The sequence below is a fragment of the Eschrichtius robustus genome, chromosome 10, assembly GCF_028021215.1.
Source record: "Eschrichtius robustus isolate mEscRob2 chromosome 10, mEscRob2.pri, whole genome shotgun sequence".
NCBI lineage: Eukaryota > Metazoa > Chordata > Mammalia > Artiodactyla > Eschrichtiidae > Eschrichtius > Eschrichtius robustus.
Window position 1 is genome coordinate 3,763,259 of NC_090833.1, and position 18,456 is coordinate 3,781,714.

General features: G+C 58.3%; 1 protein-coding gene across 3 annotated transcripts; it reads right to left on the reverse strand.

Moving 5' to 3' along the window:
- Window positions 1-388: 388 nt before the first annotated feature.
- On the reverse strand, window positions 389-15,345 carry GTF3C5 (general transcription factor IIIC subunit 5). 3 transcript variants are annotated; one of them, XM_068553552.1, is made up of 11 exons: window positions 14,986-15,345; window positions 12,600-12,819; window positions 11,145-11,343; window positions 6,961-7,156; window positions 5,730-5,834; window positions 4,593-4,707; window positions 4,087-4,167; window positions 3,779-3,870; window positions 2,730-2,812; window positions 1,922-2,064; window positions 389-1,047 (listed from the first exon to the last, which is right to left on the reverse strand). In XM_068553552.1, the coding sequence occupies exons 1-11, from the start codon at window positions 15,130-15,132 to the stop codon at window positions 872-874; spliced, it is 1,557 nt and encodes a 518-aa protein (XP_068409653.1). In that variant the 5' UTR covers window positions 15,133-15,345; the 3' UTR covers window positions 389-871. The 3 variants fall into 3 exon arrangements, with proteins under 3 accessions (XP_068409653.1, XP_068409652.1, XP_068409654.1); XM_068553551.1 differs by having other exon boundaries at window positions 389-1,152; XM_068553553.1 differs by lacking the exon at window positions 389-1,047 and having other exon boundaries at window positions 1,935-2,064; window positions 2,726-2,812.
- Window positions 15,346-18,456: the final 3,111 nt, after the last annotated feature.

Below are 18,456 nucleotides of genomic sequence, written 5' to 3' on the forward strand. Positions count from 1 at the left end.
CTGGCTCAGGCAGTGTAGGGGGGTTACTCCCCGGGGAGGGCAGGTTCAGCCCCACCCAGGGACCCTGCAACCCCTGGAAACCTCTGGTTTCACACCAGGCAGCCCTGAGACAGGGTCTGTCTCCCGTGAACCTCTCAAGAACACATCCAGTTGGAAGAGGAAGGGATGAGCGTGAGGCTGTAGGGCCCCCGGAGGCTGGAGTTGCCTCTGGCTGCTCTCACCTGGCCCACCTGGCGAGGGGCATCAGGCCCGCTCTCAACCAGCATCACCCACCACAAGGTCACTGAATGAACAACTGAAGGGACAAACGATGTCCAGCGGGAGCCCAAGCCCAGAGGCAAGAGGAAACCCCTCTCTGGCTCTGACATCCCCACTGAGACACCAAGACTCCTTGGGAAAATGTGTTTAATAAGGACAATTCCAGCTGGGGCCTGCCCTTTGCCAGGTTACCCCGAACGGATGGGGTCCAAACACAATGACAGTCTTGGCCACCTGTGACCATGGACCAGGCTCCTCGCCCCGTCCTTTCTCAGCAGCAGCCAGGGCCGGCCCGTCCCCCGCTGCCCCGTCTCCACCTCCAGCTCTTGCTGGTCTCAGCCAGAGGGAGGCGCTGGGCGCTGGCTCAGCCCGAGGGACACCGGGCGAGCTCGCGGCTGTGCAAAGCCGGGGCACAACCTTCGGGATGTCCCCAGGCACCCAGGGCCAGAGGGCAGCCCCGGGCAGGACCAGGGTCACCCGCAGCCGGCTGCTTTCCTCAGCGGGGCCGCCTAGGGCCATTGTGGCAGGCCCGGGCAGCACCAGGGGGCCCTGGCTTGTGCTGGGTCCCTCATCAGGCCTGGTCGGGGGTCCCAGCCTTGAGCCCAGGGCTGCATCACACGTAGTCCAGAATTTCCGTCTCCATCTCGTTCTCACTCCCGTCCGATGGCTTGAAGTCCTCCTCCTCCTCCTCTTCCTCCTCCTCCTCCTCCTCGTCCTCCTCCTCGTCCCCAGATTCGCAGGTCAGCTGTTCTTTCCCACCATCAGCTTTGGCTGGGCTGGAGAAGAGAGCTGGGCCAAAAGACAGGCCGTGTGTGTCCCGACGTTGGCTCCTGGGTGCACCCACACCAGCTGTCGCTGGTCTCAGCCAGAGGCCCTCGGCTCCTGGGGGCCTGTCTACAAATACGGGCGTCTGGGCTCAAGCTCTAGAGAAGCTGCTTTGGGAAGGATGGATGGCTGGGGGACCTGGGACTCCAGTTTAACAAGCACTTCAGGGAACGCTGAGGCCAAGGGCCTTGAAAACCTCTACCCCGGCGGAGCCTCGGGCAGCTCACGGGTCCCGTGGACTCCCCAGGAGTGCGCAGGGCTGTGTGTCAGTGCTTTTCTCAACTGGACTCCCGGGGGGGGCTGCGTCCTAAAGGAGGCTGAGAACCCCTACTCCCATCAGCTCCATAGGGGCTGGTGGGTCTGGGACGGCCCCTCCCCGAGCCTGGGAGGAACCCCCGAGAGGGGCCCTTTCGCTTGCTCTCCCCCAGCCCCATCAGCCCTGCCGTGCAGCAAGGGCTCACTCCCCTTGCTCACACCCCGTGCGGGGATGCTCATCCTGGGGAGGGGCAGGCAGTGCCGGGCGACAGGAGCCCAGGCCCCGCCGTCGCTGCCCTGCCGGGGGAGACAGGTGCAGCATGCCCACACGTGGCCAGAGATGTAGGGTGACGTCAGGGCATAAAGCGGTGGCCCCCCTGGCAGCACTGGCCCTGTTCCAGCCCCACCCCTCTGGGCCCGTCTCCTGCCTTCAACCCCCAGGGCGGAGCCCCGGCTCTGAAGGCCTCCCTCCCACCACTGCCAGGGCAAGAGGCTCCCAGCTGGCTGCAATTTCTTGGGGAGCAGGCCCACTAGGGACACTTGCTCGGGCCCCAGGGCTCCCCTTCACCCCGAGCACGCTCACCAGGCCTCTCGGAGCGGATGGTGTGCCGGATCATGAGGGACATCACGTCCCTCAGGTCATCGCTGGTCTTGGGGAGGCACCAGCCGTCCCGCTCTGTGCAGAGACTCTCAGCCCCGTCGTTGCGGTGAATGATCTTCTGCAGCCTGGGCGTTGGGAGACAGAGTTCCAGGGTGGGGTCTCTGCTCACAGGTGCCAGTAAGCGGTTCTGGCAGAGCTGGGGTTGTGCTCAGAAAAACCGCACTCAGAGCGCCACGCCGAGGGATGAGCACGGTCACGAAGGGCGTCCACGGAAGCCGTACGCCCCCAGCCGGGGCCCCGATCCCCGCACCGCACACAGGCGGGCGTGTGCCGGGGCCCACTTGCCTGCTGAGAGCCTGAGCACTCAGCAGGTCCCAGGCTGGGTTTAACACGCTCCCGTCTCCTCCCGCCCCAGCACCCCTCCCCCAGGTTTTTAAACATCACTAGAACAACTGGCTTAAAGGTTTCTGGGATTCTGATCAGCTCCAGGGACTGGGGACCGTGTCAGGAACCCCCACGCGGGCAAAGGAGGAGGAAGGCAAAGACCCCGGCCCAGCGCTGTGCTCTGCGCGCAGCACGGCTGGCTGCCGTGCACCCGGGAAGCCGTTCCCGAGGGCTGCGCGAGCCCGGGCAGAGGGCTCCCAGGCGGCCGGCCTTCTCGCTGAGAGATTAAGGCTGACGTGAAGTGGAAGAGTCGCAGGAAACACTTCGGTCCCCGGGTGGTTTCTCTGCACTGACCCCGAGCCCCACGGTCCCCACCTCGGCGCCTCGGGGCCCCGCACGTACGTACTCGTCCACGTTCAAGTCGCAAAACTGGTAGAACATCTGTCGGTACGGCGGCAAGGCCCCCTCCCGGAAGATGTAGACCGAGTCCTGGGAAAGGAGGGCCGAGACGGCAAGGTCAGAGGGAGCGTCCCCGGGGGCGGGTGGCGCAGGAGAGCCCCACGCCGTGGCTCCCACGGCGCCTCTCCCAGGGCGGCTGCCCTTCCTGCTCCCAGGACCTGGCAGGCCTGGCTCTTCTCCCCGGATTCGGGCGAGGCAGACGGGCCACAGGCCAGGGAGCCGGTGCGCAGAAAACGAGCCGCGACTCCCCGGGCGTCGAGGGGTGGTCCTGGGACCGCGAGCCGCCGGGGGCCGGGGCTGGGCTCTGCCTCGGCGCCTCCCCGCAGCGCCCTCCTCACGCCTCGCTTCCACTGCTTGGTCATCTTAGGTGGCCCTGCAGGCCAGTTCCAGAGCGGGGGATAAAGGCCTAAGACAAGCGTCCTGGAGGAGGACGGCTGCTCTGGCGAGGATCCGGCCCGCCCTGAGGAGCGGAGACCGGACGCTGCTGGGAGACGCCGCCCCACGCCCTCCACGAGGCAGGTGACTCCAGGGAGGCGGCCACGCTGCCGGCCTCCCCCCAGCCTGGAGCAGCTCACGTGGGCCAGGCACGGGAAGGGTCCCTGGGAGTCGCCGCCCCTGTTGTTCGACTGTGCTAACGAGCGCCTGAGGCCGCGAGGGCGCCCCGCGTCCAGCCCGCGGCCGGGGTGCAGACGGTCCGCTCTGGCTCCGGGCTCACAGGGCCTGACGCTCACCATCCCCGCGGCTGCCACGCGGGGCTGCTGGTGTCTGAGACCCCTCCCTAAGACGTGCCCAGGCGGTGCCCAGCACCCACGCCCAGAGGCTGTCCCGGGAGGCGGGAGTCACGAGTCACGTAAAGGCACTGGGAGGGCAGAGCGGCCTCCTGGCGTCACAGGCGGGGCTGGGGGCTGTGAGGGGTCCTGGGCCTGCCTGAGGGAGGGGCCGCCGCCCCCCGCTCCCTGCGCTCTCACCCAGGCAGGCAGCTCAGGGGACACCCACCTTGAGCTTGTACTTGTTGGAGGCCAACTTGCGTGCACTGGCCGAGGCACCCAGGCCCTGCTTCAGGTCGCGCATGGTGACGAGCTGGCTGGCTGCGAGGGGACCACGGCAGGGCTTTGGAACACGGGGGGTGTTTCTCCCGCCCCCCCCCCCCACCGCCCTGTCCTCCTGGCTGTGCCCTCCCTCCCTGGGGTGCACGGGCCAGCAGTGCCCTGGAGTGACCTCCTAGGGAAGCCCCTCCCCATCCCGCCGTCCGGATGCCCATCTCCCCCAGCGCCTGATCTGCAGAGGGAGCCTGAGCCCCTTACTCGTTTTTTTGACGGTGATGGGGAGGCTGTAGTTGTAGGTGCTGCGCTTGGCCTTGACGGGCATGTCGCTGGGGGCGTAACCTGCCGGAGGGGGGCGCGCATCAGGTGGGGTGGGCGCAGGGCCCCTTCTGGCAGCCACAGGCGCACCGGGGCTCCCTGGGGCAGCTCCTGAGAAGGGGACTCAGGCCCCCCGCTGGAGTGACAGGAGCCGCCGCGTCCTGGTGCTTTGTGTGTGGGGGTGGGGGGTGGGGGGTCACCGCGGGCCGGGGACAGGAGACTGACCGGACGCCTGGCCTGCACCACAGGAGCTGTAAGTAGCCACTAGAGCGTCACCACAGGAGCCAGGACGAGAGCTCGGGTCCTCGTGTCTGTGCTATCCTGTCCCTAACAGTCCCACCAAGGGGGGAATATATTCTCTCCATGTGGATATATTATTACAGAAGAGAATGCTGGAAACAGAAAGCGATAAAGGGAAAAGGAAAGCAAAGGTTTCAGTAATTGTTTACCGTATTTCATTCCACAACGGATTCGGAAGTCAAGGACTTGATAAATCTTGGCCTCTGGGTGTTTTCGGGGGTCGTACCCGAATCGAATCCACAGGCTTCTCCAGGGGCCTGTTATCTGGAGACAGAAAGGGCGGGAGTGCGAAGTGCGGTCAAGGCCGATCCCCGGCCCCCCTGAGTTGCAGGCCCAGGTGGCTTCCCAGATGGGGCAGCGCCACACCCCCAAGAGTCGGGGACAGGCTCTGGAACCCTGCCCCCCAGCTCACACGTGTGGCTCGGTCACCTCGGATAGGTCACTTGGCCTTTCCAAGCCTTGGTCTTCCTGTCAGATGGCGTTTTTGTGAGGATTAAATGAGACGGTGCCCCTGAAGCCCTCACCGCAGTGCCCGGCACAGAGCAAGAGCTCAAGAACTGTCACAACTGTGCTAATGGATGGGAGGCACTGTCCCCAAACAGTGCTCCCGAGGTCCTTGTGTCCAGAAGGCCAATGCTGAAAGGCAGGCAGCAGCTCTGTGATGTCGGGTCTCAGCCCAGGAGGGAGGAGCCCGTCGCATGCCCCCCACCTCCTGGCCACCACGGTCACGGTCACACTGTCCGCTTGCCTCCCCGGGCCCCAGGTGGGACCCCTGGCCGGCAGGAGCTCTTCCTCACAGCACCTTGGGGACTCTCAGTGATGACAGCCCCATCTCCATGCCCTCCTGGACTGAGTCCAAGGTGCATCCGACCCCCACTGAACCCCCCTCAACCCAGGGAGAATACGTGAAGGCAGGTGGCACTGTGGTTAGGGGCTCAGGCACTGCAGCCAAACAGGCCAGGGTCCCCGGGGGCTCTGCCACTCCCTGGCTGTAGGATCTTGGCCCATCAAGTCACCAATCTGAGCCTAGCCTCTTCATCAGAGGTCCAAACCCTGCTGCCATCCCCCACGGAAGAAGAAAGGATGCTATGCACATAGCACTTAACCCAGCGCCTGGTCCTTAGAAAGCTCTCCACACAAGGCCATTAAAAAATGTAGAATCCCTTTAACAAGCCATCCTGTGGGTGCTGGGACAGGGCCGCCTGCTCTTGCTGGGGCTCTGAGGTCACGTCAGGGATCAGGACAACCCTGGCGGGAAGCAAGGTGGGCGGTGGGCGGACACTCACCATGTAATAGGCCATGAAGGGCAGCAAGACCTTGAGCTTGTCGGGGTGGACGCTGATGTTGGCCTTGACGGCGTTACGTGACCAGATGGGGCGGATTTCAAACAGCTGGAGGGTCAAGGCAGAGGCTGAGATGAGCACAGGCAGCTTTCCCGCCTGCCCCAGGCTCCCCGCACGGTCTGGCCCCAGAGGACCTTCCCGAGAGGAGTGGCGGTGGGGATAGCAGGGGCCCGGCAGGCGGGGAGGGGCCTCTGCGCACGCCCACTCGTCCCGCCCTCGGAAGCGCCCTGCCCGCCCAGCACGTGTCAAGTGCGGTTGCAGGCCCTGGGGGTCCTGAAATGACCATGAGGGACGCTGTCCCTGTCCTTAGGCAGCTCAAAGGGCAGCGGGGAGGCAGAGCACCAAAGGAGCCAGAGCAGGGCCAGGAGGGGGACGGGCCAGAGCTCTGGGACCCTGAGCAGCCCCAGAGGGCAGGGGCCTGAGCTGGGATGTGATGAAGGCCGCAGGGGACGGCCCAGCCCCCTCCCAGTGGGAGGACTGTGAAAGACCAGTGGGGCTGGAGTGGGAGGGCCAGGGTGGGAGAGGCCCTGAGCCAGGTGGGAGATTGGCCTGTGTCCAGAGGACAATGGGGGGCCTTGGAGAGTGGCCCCCATTTCCCCCCGACCTAGTGACTGCTAGAAACACAACAAGGTGTCCAGCACTTAAGAAATAACATCCCACCCCACCCCCGTCCCACACCAAGGGGACAGTCAAGTTCAACAGGGGCAGAGGCAAGCGTCGGTCAGCAGTGATGTGCTGAGAACCTACTGTCCACACCTGTGGCGACGCAAGGACCAGAGTCCCCTGGCCTGGGTCTTCCAGAACCTGCAAGCCGGCGGCCAAGGCAGAAGGCCACCTCCTCCCAGGGCCCCTGTCCACCCCGACTCTAACGGGGAGGAAGCGCCGGGCCTGGTACACCAGGTGCCCCATCTGGTGTGTTGCAGCCAAGGACCGGAGGAACAAAAGCTTCCGGAATCCCGGAGCTCCACGCCGAGGTCATATCTGGACAATGTTTACCATCCCAAAGGGACCTCTTATGAGTTTTAAGGAGCACTTTCAACTCTGGGAAGGCAGGGCTTATACTGGCATAGCTTTAGACGTAACATCTGGAGGTGAAGAGTTCCCATGTGTTAATAAACGAGCTTAAAACAAGGATGGGGCCAGTGCAGAGGTGGCCGGAGGGGGCAGGGCTCACCTTCCTCAGATCCTCCTCCACCTTGTGGTCCACGGGGTTGGTGCAGACCTTCCTCCAGGTCTGGGCCGCAGCCTCTAGCGGCTGCTCGGGCACCTCGTCCCCCTCGAAGTTGACAAAGATGGCATTGTGAGGGCGCCGGGCCCTGCTCAGGCCGATCAGGTTCTCCCCGGAGACGGAGGGGTTGTTGTAGCCTTCCCTAGGAGCAGAGAGCTGCTGAGGGCGGGAGCGCCAGGCGTGGGCCCGGCTGGACACGGGTAGCCCACGTTTGGGTGCTCTTCCCTGGAATCTGGGTGAGGAGTGGATCTCAGCCCCGGCCGCTGAAGGCAGGCGCCTGTGTTCTCAGGCTGATGACCAGGAGAAGAAGGGGCCGCGAGTCCGAGTCAGCTCAGAGAGGCTCTGAATCAGGGCCAGGCCAAGAGTCCCAGAGGCTGGGGTGCGGGGAAGGGCCCCTGCCGCGAGGCCGGTGGGCTCACAACGGCATCGCGTCGTGCACAGCACCGTCCAACCGGTGAGAAGCTGCAAACGGCCCAGATGCCCATCAGGCAGGGACAGTGGAATCAGCTGAGGCGCGGGCGGCCACCCAGGAACCACTAATCAGCTGTCAGACCACAGCTGTGCTTACCGAGGTCCACAATTCACTTATCTAACCCTCGAAACAATCCGACGAGGAAGGACCCATTTCCCATGAAGTCACTGTGGCCACAGGGCTTGGAAACCTGCCTGGAGCCAGAGCTCCAGGTGACGGAGCTGGGACCTGAGCCCAGGGAGGCTGGCGGGGCCGCTAACCTCCGTCCTGCTCGGAAGCATCTCGACGATACCGCGGTGAAGGGGGACGGATACTACCAGACGCTCTCGTCACAGAGCACAGAGGCTAAAAGAAGGGCTCTGGGGACCTCCCTGGAGGTCCAGTGGTTAGGACTCCGAGCTTCCACCGCAGGGGGCCTGGGTTCGACCCCTGGTCAGGGACCTAAGATCCATCCCGCAAGCCACACGGTGCGGCCAAAAAAAAAAAGGGGGGGACGGGGCTCTGCCACCAGCTGTTAGCACAGAACACATAGGGCCAACGATTCCTAGGAGGCTCAGAGCGCCTCCCTCTGAGGTGGGACGTCAGGAACATCACAGCTTCACTGAAGCAGGGGGAACAGTACGAGGGGCCCCCATAAGCCCACCATCAGCTTCCACAATTGCCGCCACAGGGCCAATTTCACGCTCTCCAGGCCCCACCCCAAACCCACTCAAGTATTTTGCAGTGCATTTCAAAGTATGTCCTGGATGTCACACAGGTGATTAATACCTTTTAAATTTGTTTCCATTTTACCGTAATTTTCTACATGAGTACATACCATCTGCATATTTATAAAGAACAACAAAGTGATTTTTCACATTGGGAAACAAAATTACAAAGACAGGATCAAATCTGTGCCTTTTTTAAAAAACACGACTCCATTTGAAACCACCCTGAACACTATCCTGTTTTCCAAGACAACTCCCCGAAGCCCCAGACACCCCCGAAGGAAAGCCCCGGGCACTCCCTCCGGGCCAGGCAGCAGCAGGAGGGAGCGGGCCACCTGCCCTCCCCCCTCAACTGCCTCGAGGAGGGGGGACCCCCGTCAGGCCAGCTTCCCAGCCTGTCCTCTGCCCACTGCCCATATAGGAAGCTCAGCCTCCCTGGACCCAGGAAGGCCAGCAAGGCGGGGGCCAGGCCTCCTCTGCCAGTCCTCGGTACCCGTGAGGGCCATCAGAGCAGAAAAATCGATAGCAGCCCTGGGAGAAAAGGCAGGTTCCTTCCACGCGCTGGAAAATCGATAAACGACATGGGAGAAAAACAGGGCCTGTGAGTCCAAGGGCAGCCGGCCCTCCACCCTTGTCCCCCTCCCAGAGGCTGGGGGACAGCTGTCTGCTGGCCCTACAGGACACAGCAGTAACTCTGACGCTGCCATCCAGCATCAGGGCCGGCAATGCGGAGCGGGGGACGGGTGCCTCTAGTTCCTTCTTCTACATATTTTTGTTTCCGACTGTAAGAGTAAAATGCTTGTGGGGGGGAAATAAGTTTCAAATTTCAGAAACATGTACATTTAAGCAATTTGAAACTCTCACAATGAGTATAACATACGCACAGAAAACTGCACACACTAGGGTTTTCAGCAGGGAGGGAATGGACCCGATTCCTGGCAGTTATACACTTCTATAATGTCTGGTCTTTTCTAACAAGCACGATCTACTCCCGCAATCAGAAAAAGGGTGGGGGGGGGGGGTGGGGCTATGGACTCAACTGGCCTGAGAGACATCGACCCTTGTCTGGCTCTCGACTTACTTTTTTTTTTTTTTTTTTTTAATGTGGGATCTTCCCGGACCAGGGCTCGAACCCGTGTCCCCTGCATTAGCAGGTGGATTCTTAACCACTGCGCCACCAGGGAAGCCCTCGACTTACTTTTGAGGCAACGGGGAAACGGGGCGAGGACTGGGGCCTGGGTGGCGTGAAGGACACTGTTCACGTTTGCCCATTCTGATGACAGCACCACGGCTAAGTTAAAATAAACCAAGTCCCTCCCAGTTAGAGACACACACTTGTTTCTGGAGGACGCGCTGTGATGCCGGGGGTGGAGGTGGCGGGGAGGTGAAACCAGCAGCAGAAAGTCGAAGCTGGTGACGTAGGTGGGCGTCCATCAGACACTCCTCTCTCCTTTTGGAACTCCCCAGAATATATTTTTTAAAGGAAGGGAACAATACACCTTTCTCCTTAGCATAAAATCTAAGCTCCTTTCTGTGGTCCGTGGGACCCTCAGCCCACCCCTCTCTCGGCTCTCTGTGCTTCGGGGGCAACACCCCCGACTGTTCCTTTGCATGCACCAGCCCCCTGGTCTGGAACGTTCTCCCAGGATCTTCACCTGCCCGGCTCTGTCATCACACAGGTCTGCTTCAAAGGTCAGCTCCCCCGAGGACCCTCCCGCACCCCACGCACTGTCCACGACAGCCCAATCCCCACTTAGCTCCTTTAAGACACACACCTGCCCGCAGGCTCCCACCGCCCATCATCCTTCACTGGGGCTCCACCGGCTCCCCAGCCCCCGGCCCCGCGCGGAGCCGTCCCCACTGACACTGGCTCCAAGGGGAGCCCCGGGCCCTGACAGGCGGTCAGTACTCATTGATGGAAATATCTGATGAGGGAAGAGAAGCTTCTCGCCCTCCTGCCCCTCTGCAGATAACTGTTCTGGGCCCAATCTTCCCGATCTTTCCAGGCTTCTATTATCACCAAGTTTACTTTTATAGCACAGTCTGCTCTAACACCTGCTTTTCGTAGAGCAAGGTTCTCTGGACACGAGCCACGTTGGCCCATGGAGCCCGCTTTCTTACAGGCTGTGCGGTCTTCCTTGGCACAGACAGGCCGTCGTTTAATTAACTACGTCATCCCTATTAGTGGAGTGATCACTCACTCGTCCACTTTATCAAACTCTGCCCGGCACTCAGTGTTCTGAGTATTTCCAAAAGCTTCAGTCATTCAGCCCTCTAACAACGCCGAGAAGTGAGTACTGTTACTATTATTATCACCCCTGTTACAGGCGGGGAGGCTGGCGCGGGAGGTCGGGGCTCATGTGGGATCGCAGGTCCAGGACCTGAACACGGGCCCCCGCCCACCCGGGCTCTCTCACCGCACCAGGCCCTCTCAGCTTCTTGCTGCTGCCCACAACCAACCAGGAAACGTTCTTGTCAGTGTATCTTTGAGCGCAGAGGCGACAGTCACTGTGGGATAAATTCCTACAGGCCGCCTGGTCGTCAGGAAGGAACATGTAAAAGTGTAATAGATTCTGCCAGGTTGCTCTCCAAAAACTGTCGACCTCGTTCCCAGGGCTCCTGCGGTAGGGGGGGTGTGTCTCTCCACACCTCAAGGTACACGCTTTTGGGGAGGGGTCTAAGTCCAAAGGCAACACCCTGATTCACACTCTGTGGCGTGAGGACAGCCCTGAGCAAGGCCTCCGGGTGGGGCGCAGGGACCAGGGCTGGTTCCTGACACCCCTCGTCAGGGCCCCTGGTCACCAGCTGCTCTGTCGCTGGGGCCACGGGCCTGAGTAAAGCCGGCCGCCCTGGCCACCTGACCCGTGAGTGGAAGAGTCCAGCCCTCTGAGCGCAGGGCCCTTGCCCTGAGCCCCGGTGCTGCGGGGTGGCGGCCCCCGGGAGCTACTTACCGGTGCTGTGTCTCTGGGCGGTAGGAGTAGTCCACCGGGGTGTCCAGCCTGGAGAAGATGGGCGGGGGGATGTAGAGCGGCAGCTCCTGGTGGAAGAAACTCTCCTTCTCGGGCTTGAGCATAAGGACCTTGCTGTACATGGACATGTGCCTGCCGCCCGCCTCCGTGTGCACCGCCAGGTACTGGAAGTCGGACATTCCTGGGAAGAGAGGCAGACAGACGGCGGACACCCTACTACACCCGCCCAGGCACTGCCACGCACCAGCACCCACGTCTTCTCGGGTGCACTGAGCGGGCCTCGCAGGGGAGGCTGCCGGGCAATGGTAGCAGGACCCAAAACAACACGTCCGAGTCGCTTCTGGGAACTCAGCCCAGTCGCTTGGATAAATACTACTTCGGGGGGTAGGGGAGTTACATGACATGTGAGGATAAAGTCTGGGTCAGTGCTTCTTAGACTGTACCGTGCACGTGCCTCACCTGGGATCTTGCTAAATGCAGATGCTGAGGTGCTGCATTTCTAACAAGCTCCCAGGTGAGGCCCCTGCCGCTGGTCCGGGACACACACTGAGCGGTGAGGTAGCGGCTCAGTTAGAGCGAGGAAGAACCGGATCACTTGGGAAGCCCCGTCCCGGGAAGGACGGCCCTCTTTGGTGAATACCACTCTCCACCAGAATGATGGACGTTCCAAATGCCCAACTTGTGGGATCCCAGGCCCTGTTTTAGTTTCTTTATACTTTCTATCCCCCTCTTCCTTTTCAGTCTTTATTCTCTTCAGTTTCTATCTTAGAACTGCAGCTGCAACTACAGATACTCTTGTTAGTAATTCGCCAAGTGCCACACGTGTGTGTGAACCGGCAAACGGGCATCCGCTCTCTGAACCTCCCCGAGGGCCTGAGGAACTCCGGGCTCCCACTGCACAGACAGGGAGACCGAGGGAGGCTGAGGCAGGCACGACTCCCCCTCTCCACCCCACGCCTTAGCACCTCCTCCCAGGGGTTCCCTGTGGGGAGCAAACTCGATTGGGGACCCCACGGGAGACATCCAGTTGGCTGAGAGTTCAAAGGACATAAGGTCCCGAGGGGCTGAGGTGATCTGGGAAGGCTTCAGAGGGTCGGCAAGACCAGCAGCAGCCAAGACCAAGAAGATCCCCAAACACGAGGGCGGGCAGGGGGTTGAAAACTGGAGGCCTGCGGACCAGTTTTATTTGGCCCCATAAAGCGGCTCTAACAACGAGATTTCTCAGAGAACTCCAGCTTCTCTTAAGAAGGCAGAAAAGCGAGCAGCAACGAGCAGGGCCTCCTGGCCAGGGCCTGCGCTCTGCCACTCCCCTCACGCCTCACGCCTGGGCATATCCGCGCCCCCTTCACCGTGTGGATGACCCACGCAGCTCCTGCAGGCACGAGGGACGCAGGCCCTGAAATAACCCAGTGCGGGAAGAATGCATTTTGCAGTTACCTTGAAATTTGTAAACGGTGGAGACAATGCCAAGGCTCTCTATGTCGAACGTGACCTTGGGGTGAGCCTCAGGCCCCGGCGCCCCCCTCTGCCGCCTCGTCTTCCTCTTGATCCGGAGCAGCAGACTGCTGGTACTGAAGCGGTTGGCACACACGGGGTGGCAGTAGGGGTCCTTGGGCCGGAAGTACAGCTCCAGCCTCTTAGTGGGGTCTGCATAGATCTGCGGCGAGGTCAGAGGAGACAGAGTGAAGCAGAGGGCAGCAAAGCAGCTGGCAGCTCCTCCCTCCGTGAAAGCCCGATGGCGACCCAGGTGGCCAGGGAAGGGCCAGGAGGTGTTTTCTGTTTTGTTCTGAGCTTTTAATTCCCAAAAGACTTATTTTTCAAACCCAAGTATCTTAGCTTTTATCTGGTAGGGAAGATGAGGACGGTCTCTTCCTTCCAAGAGGTTGTAAAGTTGGACACAATAACTGTCAGTTAAGTAAAGCCATTGTCTCTCGAGTGACAGGTCAGTGCGGGTAACCACCTACTCTTCTGGCGGCACTTCACGGAGGTGTCACCCCCGTGTCTGCCGTGGAGAGCCTGGGTGGGAGCTGAATGACTTTTCTAGGGCTTCTTCTCTAGGAACTACCCACCCCAAAGGGTCCTGGTATTCAGCCTCATATATACAAAAGTTTCGAGGTCCAAAGGAGATGAAATCAACAAGTAACAAGCACTTTGGCCCTGACTAGTGTGACTTATCCTTTCCACGCCTTGGTTCCTTCTCCTTAAAATGGACATAATAACAGTACCTACTCGTCAGATTGTTACAATGATTAAATGGAAATATACGTAAAGCACTTAGCCTGGCACCTAAATCATGGTAACGTGTCATCGATATAGGAATGCTTGTCCCACATGGGGTGAGAGGGACACAGTAAGTGTCAGCTGTAAGCGTGTGGAAGCACCAATAATGTTCACTAGGCCAAGGTCATCTACTTGCTGGTCTGCTGGCTCCCCAACACCCAGGACACAGCCTGGCCCTTAGCAGGAGCTCAGGAAGCATCTAGGGAAAGAAGGTTAACAAGAGCCCCTATTGTCAGGAAACAGGTCTATGAGACTGCTGCGCTGGGAATGACCCCAGATGTGGGGCTGGCACAGAGGAGGTGCACAAGAAACAGGAATGGAATGAATGAATGACCAGTCTCTTCCCAAAGAGGTCACACTGTAACTGGGTCCAAACATCCCTGGCGTTAGCGGGAGTAAGGGTCCTGGTCAATGCCGCCGTAAAGTCAGTCAGGATAAAAGAACAAAACATGACTGACTGGGCCTCTACTGGCCTCCTGTGCTTAATGACAGGTTCAAGGTTTTTCAGTATTCGTAAAGGATGAGGAAGCAGAATTAAGAGTTCAGACTTCAGAGGGAGGTGTGCATGCGTTCAAATTCCCACTGTACCATGTAGGAGTTTGTTTGACCCAACCTTTCTTCCTGTGTCTTTATCAGAAAAATGGGAATAATAATGGTAACTAACTCACTAGACTGTCGTGAAGATTCAATCATGCCTTTGACGAGTATTTTGGAAGCAGGCACAGTTATGGATATTAGGACCGCGGGAGGTCCCGTTCTCATGGAGTTTACAGCCTCAGAGCCAAGGGTCCAAGACAGACAATAAACACATTAAAACATAATTTCAGATTGGAATTAGAGGTTAGCTGCTAGCAGCCACTTTAGTAAGGGCAGTCAAGGAAGGACTCTCTAAAGAAAAGACACTTCAAGATCTGGTGCATGTAAGTCACTTACATAGAGCTTTGCACAAGGTAAGAATTCATCCCAGCTCCACTGTTTGCTGGGTGAACTTGAACAAGCTGATTCGGTTTCCTTGTAAAATTGGGACAATGACAGTTCCTACCTGGCAGGGTTCTAATGCGAATTGAATGTAAGTAAAGCACCTAGAAAGGTAGCTGGTACAGAATAAATTGTTAGCTATTACTACTTTTACCCCTAATAACATAATCCTTCCTCCCCCTCTCATTGTAGGTCAACGGTTCTTAATCTCCCCGTACCTCAGTTTTCTGCTCCGTGAAATGAGGATGTGGCAGCCCAGCACATCCTGGGGCGCGGGGGGGGGGGGGCGGTGCAGTCGAGCTGCGTTCATGGCAGTAATGATGGGATGGAACGGACACCCTCTCCTCTCTCTGGGTCTCCCCTGCAGTCCTTTTCCCTCTGATCCCAGGGATAAACTGTCCACGCCCGGCGGTCTTGAAGCAAATCCCCGCCCACTGGCCGCTCCAGAGCCGACCTCGAGCTCCGTTGCCCAGGAAACCTCACATCCCTGGGTGGTCCCGCCCCTCGGCCTTAGTCTAGCGACTCAGACCTCCCCTCTGTTCCCCGGAGACGCCCCGCTCCTCACCCGGGAGACGCCTTCCTCGCCGCCCAGGGTCTGCAGCACCTTGGACACGTCGCGCACCACGCCCGGGTACTCCACACACACCATGTGCCGCTCGCGCCGCAGCTCCACGGGGACGGCGACCCCCGGACCCCCGTCTGCCGCCGCCATCCTGCCAGTCTCGTCGGGCCCGCCGCGGGCCGTCCCTCCCCGAGCTCCTAGAGGCCTCGCCTGAACGGTTCCGCGAAGGAATCGTTCCGGGCTTCCTCCCCGCTCGCGTATGTCTAAATCCCTGAGTTCCGCGAGGCCCGAAGGCCTCTGGGAGCACACCCCCGAGGTGAGGCCCCGAGGCTCGGTGTAGGCGACAGCCCGTCCCTCAACTTCGTGTTTAAAATGAGGAGGGTTGGAACCCGAGGGGCGGGGTAAGGACCTGTCTCTTCCACCAACCCGCGAGGGACCCGGAGGCTTGTAAGACACGCCCACTCTTTTAGCCAATGAGAACCCGAGGGACAGGCCGAACTTTTTAGCCAATGAAGAGTCAGAAGGAAGCGAAGTTTCAGCCCCCTCCTTCCGCCTGCATAGGTTTTTAGCCAATAATGAACCAGGACTAGGCCGGGTCTCCTCCCCTTCCTCGGATCCCACCCAATGACAGCTCGAGGGCGGGCTCGAGGCAGACTTCCGGTCTGTCTGCTTTTGTGCTGAGGTCCCAGTAATGAATTGGATTCCTGACGCCGGGTCAGCTGGAGCGGTTTCTTGGGGGCTCGGACCCCCACTCCTGCTGGCCGCCCCAGAACGGAGGCCAGGAGGAGTTTAATCTGGAAATGGGGAGCTCAAGGGAATTGCACTTTGAATCTTTTTTTGTTTGGCCACGCCGCGGGCTATGCGGGATCTCAGTTCCCCGACGTGGGATTGAATCCCCCGCCACTGGGCAGCGAAAGCCAGGAATCCTAACCACTAGACGATCAGGGAACTCCTGGGAATTGTGCTTTGAATGCTCGCCCACCTCCACACACGGAAAACCGGGAGCGCCCCCCTGCCCACCGTGGGAGCTCGGGGCAGAATGCGGGTGTCTGTCCTTCGTTTCTTAGACAGTTATTTAGCGCCTGCTGTGTGCTGGGCACTACTCAGAACCTAACAGAGGAGAGAAGCATTAAGTGAGCGGCTGTGGAAGACCCTGAAAGGAGGGACCGGGGCCATTCTAGAAAATGACGGAAGACAAAACTGTTAACAGCAGGCAGGTAGCTAGGTATGAGCAGAGAAAGAGGGGCAGGGGCCAGGTGGCAGGGGGTCCATGGGCAGACAAAGAAAAACAGGAACCTCCAGACTGACAGGAAACCACACATTTTGAGTGATAAGTGTCCTGGAAGCAGACAAAGAAAGACGAGGAAAGGCGGGAATCTCTTGCGTCCAAATGTAGCCTGTTGCTCATTTTGCTCTCATTACAATAAAATTAGCCTCACAGAAGTACCCATCATGCACCGACGCCATGACAATTCTCATCTAAGCTAAATAAGGACAAAAATCCCTCCTACCCTCGGGAGGACGGAGCTGGGATGAAAATCAGGGAATAGGAACCAAAAACTCCTCCTTCCCCAGTGATTATTCCGCCCCTTCCTCTGTATGCCCCTCGTAACTGGCTTGCCAAAGAAGCCCAGGGCAGCAGCTCTTCACCTGTCTGCTCGCTCGCCCTCTGAGAGGGTATTCTTGCTTAAATAAATTCTCACTTTACTTTCTTAACCTCCCTGCTTCGTCTCTGAATTCTTTCGCGATGAAAAAAGAACCTTAAATTCACCAGGAACAAACCTATAGGGAGCGAAGTAGGGGGAGATGAAGGGTCAGAGGTCGACATAGGCCAGACCTAAAAAGGATGAACCTAACGGATTGGCTTTTTCTGAGTGCGATGGAGAGCCTTTGAAGGGTTTTATGCAGGGAGTGCCAGAATCTGATTTATGCATTTAAAAGACTCTATATGGCTGTTGTGTAGAGAAGAGACTAGAAAAGGCAAAAGTGGATTCAGATAAACCAACAGAGGCTGCATAATCCAGGTAAGAGATGCTGTCTGGGGTCAGGGAAGTGGCAGTGAGGATGGAAAGAAGGGACTGGGGACTTCCCTGGTGGTCCAGTGGTTAAGACTCCGCACTCCCAATGCAGGGGGCCTGGGTTCGAGCCCTGGTTGGGGAACTAGATCCTGCATGCATGCCGCAACTAAAAAAAAAAAAAAAAAAGGATCGCGCACTCGGCAACTAAGATCCCGCGTGCCACAACTAAGACCCGGTGCGGCCAAATAAATACTTTAAAAAAAAAAAAAAAAGGGGAAAGAAGGGATCGGATTTGAGGATGTCAAGGGATAAAAATCAGTAAGAGCAAGGGACCCCTTGCATATGGGTACCCCAAGTTTCCGAAGTGATTTCTGAATCGAGATTACCTCATTATTCTAGATGGATTTAAGAAGGCCAAATAAATGGCTGCAAAGACCACGAAATACATTTTTAAAAGAAAAGTGTGTAATCTGAGTGTGAGATATATGTCATCGGCTGGGAGCCCCGAGACTTTGAAAAGAAGGCCCCTCTGAGAGCACAGTGAGGAATCAACCGAGAGCACGTGGAGGACGGGCCAGAGGAGGCAGGACGTGAGGGCTTAGCAGTCCCTGACCTGCCTTCTCCTGTGGGAACTGGCATATTCTACCATCAAAGAAGATTCTATGCTGTGAGGCCAGGATAATTCTCCAGGCTTTTCCATGCCTTGAGATGAAATGTCCTTTTAAACTTCTCATGTCCTTTGCTCTCATTCCATGCTCACCAAGCAGTATTCTGGGTTGGTTTAATTTTCCAGAAAGGAGAATCTGAATAACAGATGTATATTTTTACCCCTGCCCACAATTGTAAATTAATAAGTTGGTGTGTTTACATCAGCCCCCTGTGAGTTTGGTACACATGAGTCAGTCCTGAGGGCTGTCGCTGTCGGTAGAGTAACTGATGAAATATTGGATACACAGTTAAATTAGATTGGATACATACATAATGTTGGGGACATACTTATAATAATTATTTATTTGTTATCTGAAATTCCAACTTAGCTAGGTATATTTTTATTTGCTAATTATGATACCCTTACCTCTGGGTATTGAAGGAATTGAGTTTCTGAACCTGCAAAGCTGATTCTAAACTACCCACAGCCTTAGGGTGTCCACTGAGGTCCCGACCAACCTCTAGCCCCCAATCCAATGATCCTTTAGTTTTGTCTGCTCTAATCTGTTCTCTTTATGGAAGCAAGAGTGATCTCTCTAGAATGAAATCTCACTCTGGCTTTGTCTCCAGTGACTCCCCCACACATTCCCCATCCCACCACTTGGCTGACCCCTCAGCATCCTTCAGGGTTCCATGTAGAGATCACCTTGCCTGGAGAGTTTGGTGTCACCCTCTGCGCCCCTGACGTCCAAACTCATCCTGTCACACAATCTGCGGCGCTGTTTTATTTCTTTTTTATTTCTCTTCC

What these genes read in the sequence shown, in the direction of transcription:
- GTF3C5 (XM_068553551.1), bottom strand. Translation starts at nt 15,132, where the DNA reads ATGGCGGCGGCAGACGGGGGTCCGGGGGTCGCCGTCCCCGTGGAGCTG. An exon ending in CGCCCAGAGACACAGCACCG is followed by an intron (nt 7,157 to 11,144) that starts GTAAGTAGCTCC and finishes CTCTGCTCCTAG; the next exon opens with GGAAGGCTACAACAACCCCT. An exon ending in CCAACAAGTACAAGCTCAAG is followed by an intron (nt 2,813 to 3,778) that starts GTGGGTGTCCCC and finishes CTCCTTTCCCAG; the next exon opens with GACTCGGTCTACATCTTCCG.